The following is a 20670-nucleotide window of genomic DNA, read 5'->3' on the forward strand; positions in this document are numbered from 1 at the left end:
CTAAACATTGGACCAGGAATGTTAATGACCTTAACACTGAGCTAATATTTTCTGAGGTATGGTCTCCTGAAATACTATCTAATTTGAACCAGAACTGATATCATAGAGTTTAGGTTGAACTGAACCCAAACTTTGAGTGGGACTGTGAACTGCAGAAACCCCATTTGATTGGAAGAAAAAAGATCATTTCAGAGCCTTCTGTAGCAGTCAGTCATATTCTTGTCTTAGGATGATTCTTCCCACTCTGGCAAATTGCTTCAGTTTCCTTTGTTTCAGTGGCTCCCTGTTCTCTCTAGGACTATATGCGATTGCTCTCTAGGGCATTCAAAACCCTTTCTACTTTTCCAGACTTATTGTTTTCACATACTATATAGTACAGGGTGTTTATATTGGACATTCTGCTCTTGTTCACATTTGACATTCCATCTCCCATCTCTGAATTTGGCACGTACTCCCGTCTCACCCCAGCTTCCTTCACAGCTCAGTTTAAGTGCCCATAATACAGAAAACTTCTGATTTCTGGGATGTGCGAATGTCTTTCTCCCCAAAGCACCTTGTATTTACTTCCTATGTGGTCTGTTTCCATTTGTATGTGTACATGTTACTTCTCTCAGTGGGATGTGAGTTCCTTTATAGCAGGTAATGTTTCTTTGTCTTTGTATTGCTAGCTTCTAGCCCATTATCTGGCATGTGATAGGCATTTAAATAAATGCTTATTGATAGATATTAGAAAAAACATGCCTTTGATATTTAAAAAAATACTACCTACACTGTTTAACCATTCCTCTCATGTTCAACTTGTTTCATTTTCCAGGGAATTAAACATGATGTGATAGATTGTTCCAATAGAGAGGATTAGAAAATGTAGATTCTAGTCCCACCTTGTCTCTGACTACAGAAGTCTAGACAGTTGATTCTATTCCTCACGGTCTCTAGTGTACTCATCCGTCTCAGGGACAGCATGTTAAACTATGTCAACAGATAAAGTTTGGTCTCATTGGAGAAAATATCTAAAAAATGTTGCTCTAATTAAATCTTTGTGGCTAAATTTGGATATATTCTTTAGAGCATTGTTATCTAGTGATATGCCTTTATCATATCAGAGAAGTGGAAGTAATTGTCATTTGGGGTTCACTCTTCAAAGACTCCCTGAGAGCTAATGTGTCGTGGAGATCACCCTAGTTGCTCAAAGGCTATGAGGTGAAAAGAGAACAGGTTGGAAAGGATCCCATTTTAAACATGAGGATGAAATATCTACCTCATTTCTAAGAAATCAGCTTAACTAAGTTTAAAAATGCTCATCACCATATTCAACCAATCAGTTAGCACTTCAAAGTGCAAAATCAGAAGTGAAATAGTCCCTGCTGTCAAAGAGGATGCATGAGAGAGACAAAATGTACAAATATGGGAATAAACAAAATATCTTAAGCAGTCTAACATCCCTTCCTTTGGGATGTTCCTTTAGCTTTCATTCAGATTTGTGCATCAAGTCCTCCATAGGGAGAGTGCTTCTTCTGGTTCTAGGGATAATTAAACCTGTGGAACTATATTTCTAAAACTGTAGCTTGAAGTCCCCCAAATTGTGTATCCCATGAACAATCAGGCCATCTGATTAATTATTAATGATTAGTTATTAATAAAAGTATTTACTAGATCTGTGGTTCTTTTGGCATAAGGAATTCTCAGTTGAGTATATTCCTCCAGTGGAGGTCAGCACCTCTGCAATTTATATTCCAGAGTTGCCCAGAATATTTCAGAGATGAAATGACCTACCCAGGGTGATGATATAGCCAGGATGTGTTAGAGAGCTCTAAGTCGATGTCAAATCTTACTGGTTTTGATGCTTGCTCTCATTTAGGAGAAACAGAAATTCAGAGCCTAGAAGTCTTTTCTTTCCTCATGAAGTTCTCAAGCAGCCCAGGCTACTTTAAGTAGTCTCTTATATTCTTTCTAAGCTCACATTTCTTGAAGCTTTCTCCTACCTTAGGTGACTTTCTCTGTGTATTGGTGTCTGCAATATCTTCAGTTGGTTGAATAGCTCCCTTTTGAAGATTACATAGATGGTGGGTTGTAAGGGAAGGACCCTACCTAAAGGGTCACATTCACATGTAGCACCACTGGTGTACTGTCTCTAGCTCCTTCAGGTTGGGGCCAGATTGTAAAGAACTTTAAATGTGAAACAAAAATTTATAATAGTGTATCAGAGTAACCGAGTTCTTTGCACTTTGGATAATAAAGGGGTTGGTATAAGGTGATCATTTCAGTAATTGGGGAGGAGGGAGGAGTGAGGCAAGGAGACACATAAGGAAGCCATTACAATAGTCCAGGTCAGTGGTGATAAAGGCCTGAATCAGGATAGTGGCTGTGAGAGTGGAGAAAAATGGGGCAGGGTAGAGTACACAATCTTTCTTGTATTGAGCATGTTTTTTCAGCCAAAGCAACTCTCAAAGTTGCTAAATAAAATAGAAGGAATACATGGAAGAAGTGTCCATCCTGATGAAATTCCAGATTTCTGAAATATTGGAAGATTTCCATTAGAAGTCCTCTTGTGAGATAGATCATAATCCACTATTTTGGTATTTCAAAAGGCCTGTTAATTCACTGGTGTAAGACATCTTTGACACTGTTTGGAAGTCCTCTGCTCCTTAAGAATTTCATAAGCTACTATGTTTAAAAAAATTATCACCCAAAGGCCAACTTGGTGATGAGTCTTTTTGAGATAAAATAAGTTAAATCTTAAACCACAAATAATCCCCAGGGCTTTTATTTTGTAGTTTTTGTGGTAGATATGATAGGTACAAAGGCTTGTTCTGGACGGACATAGCCTTCAGGAACTTGGAACCACCTTTTGTCCTGATGTGAGGTATTACAATTGGACCTCAGTGGAGGGAAATAGATTTTAGAATGACCAGAACAGCTGTGCAATTGCAGTTTGGCTAAGGAAAGCCCCATATGGGACTGAAACCTGGTGATTTCAAATCCTAATGATATCCTTGTTATAATAGAGCTTTGTAGCTAAAAGCAACTCTCCTTTCTCTGTGTTCTAATTTTCTTTCTTAGTGGGAGGAAATTGGCAGAATCAATGTAAAGAAATTGTGATAAATGTAGTAATTTATTAATGCTGGTGAAAATATTTGGAAATACAAAGTGCTATATCAATATTTAATAATAATAATAATAATGGCACTTGGGCCAGTAATTCTATGGGGAGTCCAAGTTGCATTTGTTTTGAAAGAGAATGGCTAGAGTTAGGACTAAATAGCCAAGTTAGGATATATTTAAGAGTACCATCAGCATAAATTAATACTCATTGAGTAGCTACCACTTTCCTAGCACTTAGAATGAGAGATATTTCAGAGTAGATTGGATCCAAAATGAATTTTATCCTCAAGGAAAGCATGAATTTTTGAGTTTTCATAATGCTAGTGGAAGATGTATGGTATCCTATAATTATTTGGAAATTATATTAATTGTTCAGTATAATTTTTAATTTAGTTTTCCCCTCTCTTTCCTTGCTAAATTTCTACCTTTCCTTTAAATACCCAATCCAAATGTTCACTATAAAATCTGCTGTGATTTCCTTGATTGGTATCAAATGTCCTTGTCAGATGTCATGTTTTATTACAATGTATTATTGCATCCTAATCCACTTATCATTTCTCTGCAAATATCTTATCCCTTAATTAGAGGGTAGAGACCATATTTTGTGTCGTTTTTGTAGGTCTCAAAAATATTTTGCATACAGAGCCTGATTAAAAATGTTTGTTGCTATTATATAGTGATTATAGACCTAAGAAGAAAAGAGATCATTCAATTGTGAAAACCTAATGCCATATAACATGTAGCATGAGGAGTAGCATAGTATAGTGAATAGAAAACTATCAGACTCACAAAGGTCTAGATACCAACTGTGTGACTTCTGGTCAAGTCATATCACTCTTAGGCAACTTTTTAAGATAAGAATTGTAGAACTATTACCCATCTGCATTGTTAGAAGAAGTTTTCCATGACTGGGTCACAAGTCTACTTTACCATGCTCTAGATTTCATCCACTGGAGTTCTATATTGATGTTTCATTGTTGCTTGGAGGTGACCTTATGTTTTCTAAGGTTGTGCTGATAATACTGGCCAGTCTCTTTTGCCAATCCATAGAGGCTTTGTGGAGCCTGTGAGAGAATTTATCCTACTTAATTTTGGAGAAGCTCATTACTACAATTAGCCTTAGAGTAATGAATTATTCTAGCCATTGAGAACTTTCAAAGACCTTCTGCTGATGATAGAAAAGTGGTGATTTTTGTATTATTTGAAGAGATACCCATTCTAAGGAAATCACAGGTCATTTAAACATTGAGGTACTCTTATTCATTTATTATGAACTTAAAAAGTTATCTACAGCCAGCCAGTCTATTTCTGGAATATAGATTTTTTTTTCTTTTTTCTTTAAAAAAGTTTTAATAATAGCTTTTTAATTTCAAAATACATGCAAAGATAGTGTTGAGCATTCATCCTTGCAAAACCTTGTGTTCCAGATTTTTCTCCCTCTGTTTCTCCTATGTCCTGCCCTAATAAGTAATCTATTATAGCTTAAAACATGTGCAATTCTTCTAATCATATTTCCACATTAATTTTGCTACATAAGAAAAAAATCAGATCAAAAAGAAAAAAAATTGAAAAAGAGAAGTAAAAGCAAACAACAAAAAGGTGAAAATACTCTGTTGTGATCCATACTCAGTCCCCACAGTCCTCTCTCTAGATGCCAATGGCTCTCTCCATCACAAGTCTATTGGAATTGGCCTGAATCACCTCCTTGTTGAAGAGCCAAGTCCATCACTTGGTCATCACATAATCTTGCTGCTATATAGAATGTTCTCTTGATTCTACTCATTTTACTTAGCATCAGGCTATGTCTCTCCAGGCCTTTCTGAAATCGTGCTGATTGTTTCCTATAGAACAATAATATTCCGTTATATTCATATACTTTAACTTATTCAGCCATTCCCAAACTGATGGACATCCACTCAGTTTCCAGTGGAACATAGTTTTTGCAGTGAAAAGTTTCCTTTCTTTTCTGACCTTTTTTTTCCCCATTTCCCCTTTGTTGTCTTCTATCTCATCTCCTCCCCATACTCATTTCAGTTATCCAGCATGAAGAGCTGGAGTGACATGAGACAAGAGGTGATATTCCTGACCAACATGAACGGCAGCAGTTCCTCCACCCAGATCTACCAGGCAGTGTCTCGAATCATGTGTGGCCACCCTGAAGGTGGAGGACTGAAGATCAAATCCCTTAATTGGTATGAGGACAACAACTACAAAGCTCTATTTGGGGGAAATAGTACCGAAGAGGAGGTGACAAACTTCTACGATAATTCTACAAGTAAGTCCCTGGGATGTAAGCCAGATTATATCGGCCCTTCTTACCTTGAGTCAATCTCATCCCATAGTAATTATGAAGAGGCTGAGTCCTTTGCTTTCTGAGGGGCAAGGAAGGATGGAAGGTGATTGTTATTTCCACTGGCAATGTTATTTTATCAAAACTTGATCTGAAATACCTCTTGATAGTCAGAGGTTGAATGTGTGTTCTTTGATATGATCAAATGATTCACTGTTCATTTTTGATTCTTCACTGACAAGGAAGTGTTAAATACTTTTGCAATTTCACATCCATTAGCCTTTCTTGGTGGTTTGCTATGGGTGTACACCTTTGTTTGGTGAAGCAGTATGGAGCCAATGTTGCCATTTTAGACAGTGGGATACTTTTTTCATTGACAACATGTTGCAGTTGTTCCTTTCTCTGTTTCCCAACCACAAATGTGTATTTCAGTCATGGTCAGATAGCTTTTTGTGGTTTGATATAATGTCAAAATTTTTTTCTAAAGTGAAACACCAATAGGTTGGACATCTGCAGGTTCCTTCTCAGTGTTGAAGTTTTGTTTTATGGGAGGTTTTATGAAATAGCACCCATATCTCTTCCTTCATCCTCCTGACCACTCTAGAACAATATAAAGCTTGATTATGGTAATCAATAAGATAGGGGTCTTGAAAGCTGTGTGTAAATGCAATTTTTATAAATTATATCATTTGGTGTAGGAAGAAAGTTCTCTGTTTAAAAGGGTCTTTTTGGGGGGGAGATAAATTGAAGAATTTCTTTGCATAGGGAATAAACACGCCCCTCAATAACCCCTTGTAATTTAGATTCTTGTTTAATGAATATTGTTAGAAATCTTTGTGATGTGAAAAAAATTAAGGAGATCTCTTTAGAAACAGGTTTTGGGTTGACTTAAGCATTCTGGTTCAAACTTAGCCCCACAGGTACATCTGCTTCTTTTTGATGGCAACAGTGTAATAAATTTCAAAAGAGTCGTGTATGTATAGAATTGTTTTGAGCTTATGGACAGTTTTTAAAAGTTTTAAACCTTTATATTTTTCCATATTTTAAGTGTAGATATTTGTGTAAGGTACATATGGATCTTTGTCATTTATAATGAGGAAGTAGATTTTTTTTTCCCTCCTCATCTTTGTTGATTGCTTTCCCATCTTCTCTTATAGCTCCTTATTGCAATGAATTGATGAAGAATTTGGAATCTAGTCCTCTTTCTCGAATTATCTGGAAGGCTCTAAAGCCTCTGCTTGTTGGAAAGATCCTATATACCCCTGATACTCCAGCCACAAGAACAGTCATGTCTGAGGTAAGTAGTAGATAGAGGCTTATAACTTGTTTTTATCCTTAAGAATTCCCCAAATCCTATGATGATGAGGAACAATAATTGTCATAAATCAGATAACAAAGTATATATTCTACTATAAAGCAGACTGCATTTGAAGCCAGAAAATTGGGTTCAAATTGGGCATTTGCCATTTGCTCTTTAAAGGAAAAGAAATCATTTATCCTTTGGGGACCTCAGTTTCCTTATGTGTACATTGGTAGAATTGAGCTGCATCATTTCTAGGTTCCTTCCAGCTTTAAATCCTTTGTTGTATCAAGTGGAAATATACTGAAAAAAGGGATGAAGTGTGACATAACTTGATTTCAAAAGTGGTTCTGAGCTTTTCACAGAATAATGATATTAGTGTCAATTCAGAAAGTCAGATAATACTTAGGTTGTATTCTCATATATTTATTCACTTTAATTTATGTATCCTTTTAAAAAATCTGTCAACTGCTTCTCTGCCTTTCTTAAAAAGAATGACTTATGATGTCTTTTCCCCTCTAAAAGTCAGTGTATCTCTTCTTCTAATTTACAGTTTATATCGAGCGAGCGAGAGAGAGAGAGAGAGAAATATTCTACTGCTAATGGACAATCTTCATGTTATTCAGTCCATAGCTGGTCTAGGTTGAATTCTGTCCTATAGCTAGTTTGAACAAACTATGTCTTGGTAGGCTTTTACAGTATATTGGAAAGATTACTGAATTTGGATTGAGGAGTTTCAAACCTAGCTCTAGCATGTGCTAGCTTTGTGTCTGTAGGCAAATTATTTGCTCTCTCTGGCTCTTAGCTTTCTTACCTGTAAAATAGATGAGTTGGAGAGAAACAACATAAAGTAATGGAGTAAAAGCTGGCCTTAGAGCCAGGGTAGGTAGTTAGAAGGTGCCGTAGTACACAGAGCTGTGGGTCTAGCTTCCTGAGTTCAAATTATGGCCTCAGAAACTCACTAGCTACATGACACTGGACAAGTCACTTACTCTGTTTGCCTTAGTTTCCTCATCTGTAAAATGAGCTGGAGAAAGAAAAGGCAAACATGCCAGTATCTTTGCCATGATACCTTTAAATAGGATCACGAAGAGTTGGACATGACTGAAAATGACCGAACTTAGAGCCACAAAGACCTAAATTCAGATTCCATATTTGCTCACATACTATCTGTATCTGTTTTACAGAGTTGTTGACTTATCCTCCTCCTCCTCTTCATTGTCATCGTTTATTATTGTCCCAAAAGTCTTAGTATAGTAGTTACTGGCTTTGTGCAAGTGAATAAATGTATATATTTAAATGTGTCCTGGTTTTAGAATTGTATCATCTGGCTCAACTCCAGACTTGTTTGTTTCCTACTAGTCTTATCTTTGGATAAGACTTTTAACCTTTCCAGGATTCCTCTGTGGTCCTTTCCAGCTTCCAACCTAAGATCCACTATCATTTGATTGCCAAAATTAATTTAGAATAACAACTCACTAAGTGGCCTTCTGTAAATGATCTCATATAGGGAATGAAGATAAAACCATATACTTTCCTACTTTGTTGTTGCCTTAAAAGACTTCTATATCCTCTGAGAGTTTCAGAAAAGATCACTGAGTCTTCCCTGAGGCTCCTTGAAGAATAGTGTCTTTCAGGGGTGGAATGTGACTAAGCCTGACTATCTCATCCTTTCCTCCTTCATATCTGTGCAATAGAAGAGCTTGTTGGCTTTAGAGCAAACCTTCTACCTACCTATAACTAACATTTATCTAGTATTATTAAGGTTAGCAAATTGTTTTGCCAATATCATCTCATTTGATCTCTTTAAGTTGGAAAGTTTTTCTACACAAGTAAGATCTTGAACATAGAATGGATTGTTTGGTGGTTATTTTATTCCTTTTTTCAGAGGTCTTTTCCTCCTCCCCCCTTTTCCATTAGTATTACCAAAGTATTGTCATGATCATCATTATGTCCCTTCGTTAATGGGGCTGGGCTTCCCCTGGAATTGTTAGTAGAACTTTGGTCAAAATCCATTGCAGTGGGATATAGTGTGAAATGTCTGTGTAGTTCATGTGATAACTCTCTCTCTCTCTCTCTCTCTCTCTCTCTCTCTCTCTCTCTCTCTCTCTCTCTCTCTCTCTCTCTCTCTTTTTTTTGTTTTTTGTTTCTGTTGCTCTTCCTTTCTCACCCCTCCCTGCTCTAGGTGAATAGGACTTTTCAGAACCTGGGTGTCTTCCATGACCTGAAAGGGATGTGGGAAGAGATCAGCCCCAAAATCTGGACATTCATGGAAAACAGCCAGGAAATGGATCTCATCCGGGTAAGTTCCCTGCCCCTACATTTAGCTAACTTTCTATTTGCCAAAACTGGGTGAGGTATAATTTCCAGAAGTGATCCAAACAAGTTCTTATCTTGAATTTCATCAACACCACAGTGCTGAGCTTTTTTTCAAACAGCAGGGCGCTTGACCCTCAACAAAGGAGTCAATTCCCTGGCAACAATGTTCTTGCCTGTATATCTCCAATACTTTCTGTATAATTAGATGAGGATATATCTACAGAAGGGGCAGTATAGGCTGGTGGTTAGGATATGGGCTTTCATAAAGCCCTGGTTCTTTCTGCTTCTTGTCCCATAGCAAGTAATGATTTAGGGTGAGTTAGAGGTTATTTGTTTAATTCCGGCATACCTCCTAGATATAAGAAAACAAACAAACAAAAAACCCAGAAAATATACATAAAACACATTCTTTATATAGGAACTACTTTGACATCCTCTCCTGAGGCTCAGTGAAAATCAAGAGGGCCTTGGGCAGTCTGGAGATAATAGCATCTATAACTCTATTTCCATGCATTGTGAAAAGGATAAATGTTTTAGAGACAATTGAATTTAAAATTGTGGCAGCTTTGTAAGTACTGAATGTCTCCCTCAATTTTACTGGAGTGCTATTTAATCACATTATCTTCTGACATGCCCTGTGTCAGAGTATCATTAGCCACTGTTTTCTCTTGACAAGATGGGTGAGAGCTATTTCTGTCTTTGTGTTTCCACCAGTAGCCAGAATACAATACTGTGAGTTTTCTCTTCCCTTTAAATGGTTATTGTTTGAAAGGAAGAATGATGATGTAGATATCAACACTGCAGACATTCCTGCATAATATGAGATTGTCAGGTTAGGGCTCCTATTCCTAATACCTCTGCCCTGGTCATTCATATACATAATGGCTAGCATTTATTTAGTGCTTAAAGGTTTGCAAAATGCCATTAGCTCATTTGCTCTTCAGAACACTCTAATGGAATAGGTACTATTATTATCCTGATTTTATAGATGAGGAAAGATGAGAAGGAAAAGATATTTTAAGTGAATTGCCCAGGATTACATAGATGGTACACATCCAAGAACTGAAAGGTCCACTACCTCTCCACAGTGATGAGACCTAGAATAAGATCAAAGAAACATCTCTGAAGGTTTTTCCAGCTCTGAGTCTATTAGTTTGGTATCTTATAGATTTTGGATTCAAATTTTGCTGCATCTACTTGCTAGCTCTGTTGTCTTAGGCAAGTGTTCTTATCTGAAAAATGGGGTAATAATAGTTGAACTAGCTCTTAGAGTGTGAGATAAAGTTAAGGAATCTTTGTAAATATATATAGGGAATCTGTATTAAAAAATTATGCCTTGTAACCTGATGTTTAGATGTGTATATTGCTGTCATACCTATTATCAATATTGGAGTTCTGGCCGTTACAACAGCCTTTCATAGTCTTCCCTTATCCCTCTAGGACTGTTTTTTTTTCATTTGCAAAATGGGGAAAATAATATTTTCCTTACCATTTCACAAGATTGTTGTGAGATCATCTTATACACCTATATCACAAATTAATAATTTTTATTATTTATTCCTATAATGATAGTGGCTCCTAACACTCTGTTCCTTCTCTCCATCAAATAATCAAATCCTTAAATGTAATGGTGAAAGTAATGTTTAGATGAGTTCTTTTGTAAGGAAAGATTCCTTCTGTAACATAAGAAATCAATCCTCTTTTGTAAATTTATCTCCTTGGCAAATTTAGAAGAGGTTTGACCAAGTGTTAATGAGTCTTATAATAAACAGGGAGAGGTGATTTTTCACATTTAAAGAAAATTTTTTAAAAAAGGGAACCTCATGGGTTAGATATACCAATGGGTAGTTGAGCATTAGGAAGGGTAGGATAGACTTAAATGATATAATGAGACCAAAGCACAGATCAAGTCAAGGAACTCAGCACAGATCATAGGAGTAGAAGATTGGTGGGAATCTAGGGTTAGACAGGATAGAACTTCTGCTGACTTCAGGCAATTAGGTCAGAATGGGGAGGCCAGCAAATACAGACATCCTTGCTAGCAGTCAATCAGCTAACATTGTAGTAATTTTTAACACATACTCAAAGATGTGTGTGTGAGACTTGCCATGGTCATACAGTTTGTGTCAGAGATAGGATTTGAATTATATTTTGTGACTGACACTAGTTCTTTACATTATGCCATGTTGGGAGAGATAGCCAACCTGCCAGTCCCAGAATCAGGAAGACTTGAATTAAATTCATGCCTGGAACTTGGAGTTAAAATGGTTTGTCCAATGTTCCAGCTATTCAGAGTTTAAGTGACCCTTAAATTAACTTTAAGTTAAGGTTAAAATCTCTAAAACTATTAAGTTCAAGATGATTGCTAGTCTGCTGTAGTGTAGACCTTGACCTCTTTGCCCTGTATGAGCCTTCTCTGTGTCCCTCCCCACTTCTAGCCTTGGTGCTCACACCCTTTCCATTGATTCACCTCTTTTAGTACTGAATCCCAAGTTGTAGTCAATCTATTCTTTTCCTGATAGATCTTATGTGATCCTATAAGAATTGCCACTCTTTTGACATCCATTCTTCTTGGCTTTGTGCTGTGTAACTCTGTCCTGATAGTCTCATTACTTTTGTTTTTACAAGGCCTTTTTTCCTCTCAGAACTAACTTTCCTTCCCTCCTCAGTACATCTTTTAATTTATTTTTCTTTCTAGTTTTTTCCCTCAGAAACTTAAACAAACCTGCCATCTGGTGGGGATAGTTGTCTTGGTTGTGAGAGTCAGTTATAATTTTCTGGACACTGGATTCTTTCAAAGTTAACTACCCCTTAAAAATTTTTCATATAACCTGGTATGTAAGTAGTAGGGATAACAATTACAAATAGTATTTACATGTGCATTAAGGTTTACAAAACAAACTGCCTTTAAAAAGTAAATGTTATGTCTAACCTGTATCAGATTGCTTGCTGTCTGGGAGGGATGGGGCGGAGGAAGGGAGAAAAATTTGGGAACATAAGGTTTTGCAAAGGTGAATGTTGAAAACTACATTTGCATTTATTTGGAAAACTATTTTGGAAAAATAAAAATACAATAAAATAAAATATTTTTTAAAAAAGCAAATAGTTGAGAGCTGATGAATTCAAGGCATAGAAAGATACTCTATATTTTGAACAGTGGCGGTATGGAGATTTTTTTCTTGTCTATGGATATCTTATACAAGACTTATTTTTCTCCCCAACTTGAGAAGAAGGAGGTAGAAGGGAGCTAGTAAGAAGTTAGTAAAATTTTTTAAAAGCAAGAAAAGAGAACCATATAAGTATTTTTTAAACGTATATGAGAATAGAATAAAGGTCTTTCAGAAATAGACAAATATGACAACTTTGAATTTATTATATACTTAAAGAAAAGCAAGCTGTTCATAAGTCAGATTTGCACCATCCTCTTCCTTTTCTACTCTCTGTGTGGAAATGGTCATTATGTTTGCTGTTTGTTAAATTCAGAATAAAAAAGGGAAATAAAAGAAAAGCCTCACTGCTCTAACTTCTGAATATATACAGTTCTGCCTTCAGAAAGCTACTGTTTTACCATCTGTGTAATGGAGATGGTAATTACTTACAACTATCATTTTTACTTTGTTTTGTAAATTCATAAAGCATCATAGAAATTTGAGTTGTCATTGTTGGGTATATTTTTATTGAAATAATTGTATTATAAACACAGATTTTAAAAAGGGAAAAAGAGTAGAAAGAACAGTTTGTAATTAGAGGTCAGGAAAGAAAGTCCCACCTTTGATGTTGCTTGAGTGGGTTGACTCAGTAAGTCAGGCCTCAGTCCTGAGTTTCAGTTATAATTGTGAAATAAGGTGATTGGATTAGACGGTCTCTGTTGTTCCTTACAGATACAGGACTCTGGTTCTAAAAACTTCCTCGATGTTATTTATGCATTGCTGAAAGAAAAAGTTCCAAGCTCCTTCTCAAAAATTTGGAATTCAAGATTCTCTAAGATTTGAGCCCTACAACTTCATGCTAGTAATATATCCTGGGTTACAGTATAATCTCAATAACGATTAGCCTCTTTTATGTAAATTTGAGTACTATTCTTGGCAAGGTCCAATGCAGGCCTTAGTTGGAGCAAGTATGGATTCCCCAACATCATGCAAATCTCAGTACTATTAATCAACATTTATCAAGCACCTACTATCTGCCAGGTGCTGTGCTCAGGGCTGGGGATCCAAAAGAGGCTAAAGACAGTTTCTGCCTTCTAGGAGTTTACAATCTAATGGGGGAGACAACATGCAAACAAAAATACATAAAGCAAGCTTTATATGGAGTAAATATAAAATAATTAATAGAAGGAGGCACTAAATTAAGAGGGGGTGGGGAAGGCTTCTAGTAAAAGATTTTTAAATAATCACCCTATGGGACTAAGAAGCTCAGAAAGATTTAATGGGTTATATTTTGATGGGCTATATATGATAAGATAAATGCACAAAAATTGAATTTACTTTTGATTTAAGAATGGGCCTTTACTAGGCTAATCATTCACTTTTGGACTCCTAATGTTACCTGTGAGCAGTTCAAATTCAACAAACCTTTACTCAGCACCTGCTGTGTACAGAGTTCTATCCTAAGTTTTGTAAGAGACACAAAGTTTAAGAGGTCACTGCCCTTAAAGAACACACAATGCAGTCTTGTAAGGGAAGGCATTTTGTGATTCTTGTAGTGTTTTATAAATATGTATTATTATTAGATATTACTTAGAAATGTCTGAGTAAAAAAAAAAAACAAAAAACTTGTACTTTAAATAACATTTTTTTGCCTTGGCATAGTCATGAAAAATATCCCCGCCTTTTTTCTTTAGTGGGTTATTCATAAGTCTAGATTTTAATTGTACTTAATTGCCCTTTATTTTGGAATGCTAGACTCTGCTGGATAATAAAATCAACAGCAATCTTTGGGGACACCACTTGAATGGTTTAAACTGGACAGCTTCGGACATTGCAGCCTTTTTAGCTAAGTATCCAGAAGATGTCCAAATAGCCAGTGGTCCAGTGTACACCTGGAGAGAAGCTTTTAACGAGACAAATCGAGCAATCCAGACAATCGCTCGATTCATGGAGGTAAGTTGATAAATACAACCCCCCCCCAAAAAAAAACCCTAGACTAAAAATGTGTTTTTTGAAAGTCTTTTCTGCTCATCTACTATTTAGTGTGTACAGAGAATTACCATAAGGGTTATGTTCCTAGATGTGCTATAGTCTCAGTATGGTTAGAAACATAAAGATATAGAGAGTGAGCACAAGATAACATTTGAACTTATGTAACAATGTAGTTGTATTAAGCAGTTCAAAGTAAGGGAAAGATCAACGTAGGGTGCAGCTAATTGGACTTTTTAGAATTGAGTTTTGAGAAACTAGCTTTGTAAATGTTTCCTCCATCCTATGAGACCGGAGAACAGGTAAAAGTTGTTTTTTTCCTTTTCTTTCCCTTCCTTTCTCCCTCCCTTCCTCTCTTCCTCCCTTCCTCTCTTCCTCCCTTCTTTCTTTCCTCTCTTCCTTCTTTCCTCCCTTCCTTCTATACTTCACTTTTTTGTTTCTACTATAGACTATTAAATTTTAAAAGCTTGTTGTAACTGAAAATATAAGAATAAAAAGGAAAACTAGAAACATTTATTATTTTAACATTCCCTTGAAAAACAAAGAAACTCATCTTCCTCCTTGCTTAATAAAAACAAAGTTATTTCCTTTTCCATGCTGGGAAAACTCATTTGGAGGGAACGAAGGATAACTCCCAAATATTTCGGATTTTGCCGAGAATAAAATAAACACTGCCCCTATTTTAATATCTGTGTTTCATGTGCCCAGTTTCCTATCATTCCAAGAGCTGAATTCCTCATGGGAGCTATTCCCTATTTAGTGTGTCAACCTAGACAAACTTGAGCCAATATCCACGGAAGTTCGACTGATCAACAAGTCTATGGAGTTACTGGATGAAAGGAAGTTCTGGGCTGGCATAGTGTTCACTGGCATTGCTCCTGATAGTGTTGAACTACCTCACCATGTCAAATACAAGATCCGGATGGATATTGACAATGTAGAGAGGACAAACAAGATCAAGGATGCGTAAGCTCTTGCTTTCAAGCTTCTGAACCAGATGGGGGGAGGTGGAGAGATGGGGGGATTCCGGGGGATTCTTGTTGCCGAGTCTGAGAAGTGTTGTTGACCTCCTCCTTTTTTGGTTCCAGGTACTGGGACCCTGGTCCTCGCGCTGATCCCTTTGAAGACCTACGCTATGTCTGGGGGGGCTTTGCATACCTGCAGGATGTGGTGGAGCAGGCAATTATCCGGACACTGACAGGATCTGAGGAGAACACTGGCATTTATGTGCAGCAGATGCCTTATCCTTGTTATGTAGATGATATGTAAGTTGCTCATACATCGTCTTCTAGACTCTGGAGCCTAACCCTCATGTAGTCTAGAAAATAGTCATTGGTGCAGTGGAGAGCATCAGCCCTGAAGTCTGGCCTCAGACACTTAACACAGCCTAGCTGTGTGGCCCTGGGCAAATCACTTAATCCCAATTGCCTCAGAAAAAAAAAAAGAAAAGAAAAAAGAAAAAGAAAATAACCATGATCCCATCTGTCTACTAAGAGAAAAAAAAATACTGTTAGAAGAATAGCAAAGGATGCTGCTATTTCACATTTAGTTTCCTTCTGGTGACTGCTTGCAAAAGCATTAGGCTGAGGGAGGAGGAAGAGAAGAAAGCCTATGAATTTGCTGGGGCACAACCTTCATACATTGTCTTCCATTTGCCAGCCATTAGCTCCTACTCACCCAATCACCTGCCATCCAGCCACCCATCATCCCCACTCAAAAGCCAATAAAGAGAGGTGAGGAAATGGCCCACCCAGACCATCTTTGCAATTCTCCCAAATCTCATAGCAGACACAGAAAGGCAAATTGTGTGGATTTGTCTGGTTTAAACTTGGACGTAATCTGCAAATTGAAGTTCTAAACAAACAAAACAAAACTGGATGAAATTTTTTTTTTCTCATTTTGGTTTTAGTCCTTAGATTCTAGAGAGTCTTGATGTAGGAGATGCAACTTTAAATGTTAATTATGTGTTTTTGATTTAATGAAAAGAGTGGGAGAAATGGGAGGCCTGCATTCAGGTACTATTATTTACTAAGTAATTAACATTTAAGTGACTGAAAAAAATAAATGTGCCTTCCAAAGAGTTTAATTAACTGTTCTCAACAGTAACCCAATTAAATTTTTTTTGGGTTTTATTTCCAGGAAATAGTAATATCCTTATTTTCTCTTACCTTCTTTGAGTGAGTGTGTGTGCACGTGTATGTGCATGTGTATTTGTGTGCATATGTGTATCAGAATTATCCAGGGCTTGCCTCAACTTGGCATCATTAGCTTTCTGCTTTGATTTCAACATAATACTTACAAGGACATCTAGGTCACTCCTGAAGGTATCTGTTTTCTCCTTTAAAAAAGAGACAGAAACAACTTTTTCAGAGGCTCCTAAGACGGGCATTATTTGGAAGAACAAAACCTTGTATTCCCATACATATTTAGCAATGTTCTGATAAACAAAAAAGAGCCATATTAGTTAAACTTGAAAAAAATTACAGACTTCTCTGGACTTTGTAAGGATTTGGGAAAACATGTCTGGAATTTATTTGCACACTGAGAAAATAACTTGTTGAGCAAAAGGAAAATCAGGTTTTTTCAAGCACTGAAAAAAGCTCTCACTGATTTATAGACTGATACACTCTTATTTGACAACACTTTCTTACTATTATTCTTTTATTTATATATATACATACATGCATATGCATATATATATATATATATATATATATATATATATATATATATATATACACACATACATACATACACACACATACAGACACACAAAAATAAATCACTTTTATTTTTTTAAAATCATTTTGTAATTTAAACTTTGGACATTCAGATTAATCTTTCCCCTAGTCGATCCAAATGAAATTTTATTGCATTTGTGTTATTTCAACATCATATAACAAGGGTTTTGCCATAGTAGTGCACCATTATTTACTACATCTTAGGGAGGATGATAGTAAGAACAAATCTGGGTATGAGTAGGGGTGGATTAGGAATTACTTTGTTAGAGAACTAGAAGCCATGCCAGGAAGAAGTCACTTGAAAAATTGGAGAATAATTAACCTGAGAAAGAGATATTCTCAGATATTTGAGTTTAGATTTATTTCACTTGGCCAGAGAGGGATAGAAGCAAGACCAGTTCAAAGAAAATATGGAAAAATAGGTTTTACCTCCATATAAAAAACAATTCTCTAATAACTTTTTGTTTGTTGTTTTTTGTGTATTGTCTTAAGATCTGAGATTTTTATTGTTGTAGAAAGTTCTAAATGAAGAAACTCCCTCTACTAATGCAGATATACAGTTGTTCTGCAACATAAAATCTTAGAGAGTTACTTGAAGCTTTGAAAAGTTTAAGTGCAGTTCTGTACAGGATTTTAACCTAAATCATCCAGTCTCATACTGGCTCTCTGTCCACCACACAATGCTACTTTCCTCCTAATAGTACTTTCTAAAGTAGGATGGACTTCCTTAAGTAGGTAGTGAGTTTCATGTTACTGGAGGTCTTCAAGCAGCAACTTCAAGCAAGCCTTTTACAAGTAGTGTTTCCTTCCTTATGTGTGGGTTGGACTTGATTCTGGATCTCCTATAATCCCGAGATTCTATCCTCCTGCCTTTTTCTCTGTAATGCTTTCATTTTTTTCCCTTGGGGGAATAGATTTCTGCGGGTGATGAGCCGCTCAATGCCTCTCTTCATGACCCTGGCTTGGATATACTCTGTGGCTGTGATCATTAAGGGGATCGTGTATGAGAAGGAAGCCCGACTGAAGGAGACCATGAGGATCATGGGTTTGGACAATGGCATCCTTTGGTTCAGCTGGTTCATTAGCAGTCTCATCCCTCTCCTTGTGAGCGCAGGACTACTGGTGTTAATCCTGAAGGTAAGGCTGGGCCCTGCCTGGGATGGGTTTTATGGTCATTGACCCTGGAAATAACTCACTTTTTGTGTAAGTCTTTGCAAGATGTGTTTTGACTTGATTCAGTAAATTTGATGGATCTGATTCCTTTCTAGCTAGGAAACTTACTGCCCTACAGCGACCCCAGCGTGGTCTTCCTGTTTCTCTCCGTCTTTGCTGTGGTGACCATCTTGCAATGCTTCTTGATCAGTACCCTCTTCTCCAGAGCCAACTTGGCCGCGGCCTGTGGTGGGATCATCTACTTCACGCTCTACCTGCCCTACGTCCTGTGTGTTGCTTGGCAGGACTATGTGGGCTTTTCTCTGAAACTTTTTGCTGTAAGTAGTTTTTATATAAAATTGTGCCTTTAAAAAAAAATCATTGCTGTTACTATTATTGTGAACATTAATGAATCCTTAATACAGTACTAACAAGGTGTGCCATGTATTCTGTGAAAGAAAGAAGCAAGAAAAGAACTTTTCTTTCCATGAAAATTTTAACCCTCTCACTTTATTCATTAGACAGCAAAGGGTATACTTAGCCAGGAATAAATGATTCCCTTCCTCTCCCCTCCCCTTCCCTTTTTTTTTTTTTTTACATTTAAATTGATCCTTATTGTTATCTATGTGTGTATATTTATATATCTCAACATATAGATACACATACACAACCTAAACCTGGAGGCGATAAAAGATCAAAGCCACTTGTGATATGTGAGATTCCTACTTTAAATCCTTGGGTATTTGATTTGAGCATCCTTCTGCAGAGTCAGGATGGAGATGAATGTCTCCTACAAAATCCATGACTTTTAGGACTATTAGACATTATTATTAGTCATTTGAGATTATTAATGAGAGAGACAGAGATACAAAGATGGAGTGTGTATGTATAAAATTATTTAATCTTTTGGCTCTCTTTCTCACAAAATCCTATTATCATATGACAATTGTACCTCATTTTATGCAACAGTAAAATATATCAAAATGTTGTGTGCCAATAGTGAATTGTTGGGGATATTGTAGAGGGGATGGCCTAGATTAGACTTCCAAAGTATTTTCCAATCCTAGGTTTTCACTGGTCCTTAAATAGTTTATTATTTAAAGGAATTACTTTTGGATTCTTTTCTAGTGCTCATGATTACTTTAATTTTTCTATTTTGTAAGTTTAGATTTTTCTACATCAGGGCTAATTAAAGTGGGGCCATATCTGTAGTGTTTAAAAATATGAGCGAGAGAAAAAAGATTGATAAAACTTTCTCTGGTGTTACTCCCTCAGAGCCTTCTGTCTCCCGTGGCCTTTGGGTTTGGTTGTGAGTACTTTGCCCTCTTTGAGGAGCAGGGCATTGGAGTGCAGTGGGACAATCTTTTCAAGAGCCCTCTAGAGGAAGATGGCTTCAGCCTCACTACCTCGATCTCCATGATGCTGTTTGATACCTTCCTGTATGGTGTGATGACCTGGTATATTGAGTCTGTCTTTCCAGGTATGCTTTCTTAAGTCTTATTTTGTTAAATCCTATCATGATGTACCACATTTACTTTCCATTATTTTTGCCATAAGTTAGATTCTTTCTAGAGCTTTGTTCTTCTTGGAAGAAGGAAAAACTTTATATTCATGACAAATTGAACAGACCAAATATAGGGATTAATTAGCACTATATATAAGGGCAGTGTTCCTCAAACTAGATAGCTTTTATGGTTCTGTCAAACTCGAGATTTTTTGATTCTGTTCTTAAAAGAGGTGACGAGAGATTTAATTTTTTTTTTTTTTTTTTTTTTTTTTGGTAAATCTAAGCATAGGTTTGGTATTTTGGCATTGAAATCCTTATTCTGCTGTTGATTTAATCTATGACCTTGTAAGAACTTACAGTCCTCTCTGTATTTCCTTATACAAGATTTGAAATATCCTGTCCTATGTCTAATTTCATAATGTAATATGTTTAATGTTAATAATAATAATATCTTGTGTTAATATAATGCTTTAAGATTTGTAAAGTACAAATGCATTATTGCATTTGCAGAGTACTTTAAATGCATACATTTACATGCATTTGATCCTTACAACAACTCTGCAAGCTAAGTGCTCTTTTTGCAGATGAAGAAACTGAAATGGAGAGAGGTTAAGTCACTTGACTCATGATCAGCTGGCCAAGGACTTGGCTCATAATTTTAACTCAGATTTTTCTGACTCTAAGTGCTCTATCCATTTATCCATTTAGCTACCTCTCTGGTTATAGTGCGAGGTGCTACTGTATAGTTCTGTCTACCTACCTTACTCCACAAGAAATATGAAGCCCTCATTGTTCCATATCTTGTGTTATTGTGCTGGAATTCTCCCTGCTTTATCTTCCCATCTCCTGTCAACCCCACCTCCAGTCTGTCCTATGCATTACAAGCAGATTAATCTTTATAAAGTATACTCAGATCATATTAGTCTTTTATTCAAAAGGATTTTTCCTTGCCTTTGAAAAAAAAGATCAGAGTTCTTTAAAGCCTTCCACAATCTGGTCCCAAATTGCCCTTCTTGCCTGCATCTCCTTTGCAACTAAGTTCTTTCCAACTAAGCTTCTTAACTCTATCCATGTGAAGGTTTAAAAAAAAAAAGCCCAAACTCTAAAGAACAAATTCCCAT

At 36.5% G+C, this 20670-nt stretch overlaps 1 protein-coding gene across 1 annotated transcript in view; it reads left to right on the forward strand.

Annotated features, from left to right (window-relative positions):
- Positions 1–20670, forward strand: part of ABCA1 (ATP binding cassette subfamily A member 1) — a 145278-nt gene that overhangs the window by 84306 nt on the left and 40302 nt on the right. Inside the window, exons 9-17 of the mRNA XM_074280052.1 lie at positions 5137–5377; positions 6550–6689; positions 8878–8994; positions 13916–14113; positions 14910–15115; positions 15238–15414; positions 17805–18027; positions 18159–18380; positions 19318–19522. Coding sequence (XP_074136153.1) covers positions 5137–5377; positions 6550–6689; positions 8878–8994; positions 13916–14113; positions 14910–15115; positions 15238–15414; positions 17805–18027; positions 18159–18380; positions 19318–19522 — 1729 coding nt within the window. The remainder of the gene's footprint in view (positions 1–5136; positions 5378–6549; positions 6690–8877; positions 8995–13915; positions 14114–14909; positions 15116–15237; positions 15415–17804; positions 18028–18158; positions 18381–19317; positions 19523–20670) is intronic.

Source organism: Sminthopsis crassicaudata, chromosome 1 (genome assembly GCF_048593235.1).
Source record: "Sminthopsis crassicaudata isolate SCR6 chromosome 1, ASM4859323v1, whole genome shotgun sequence".
Lineage (NCBI taxonomy): Eukaryota > Metazoa > Chordata > Mammalia > Dasyuromorphia > Dasyuridae > Sminthopsis > Sminthopsis crassicaudata.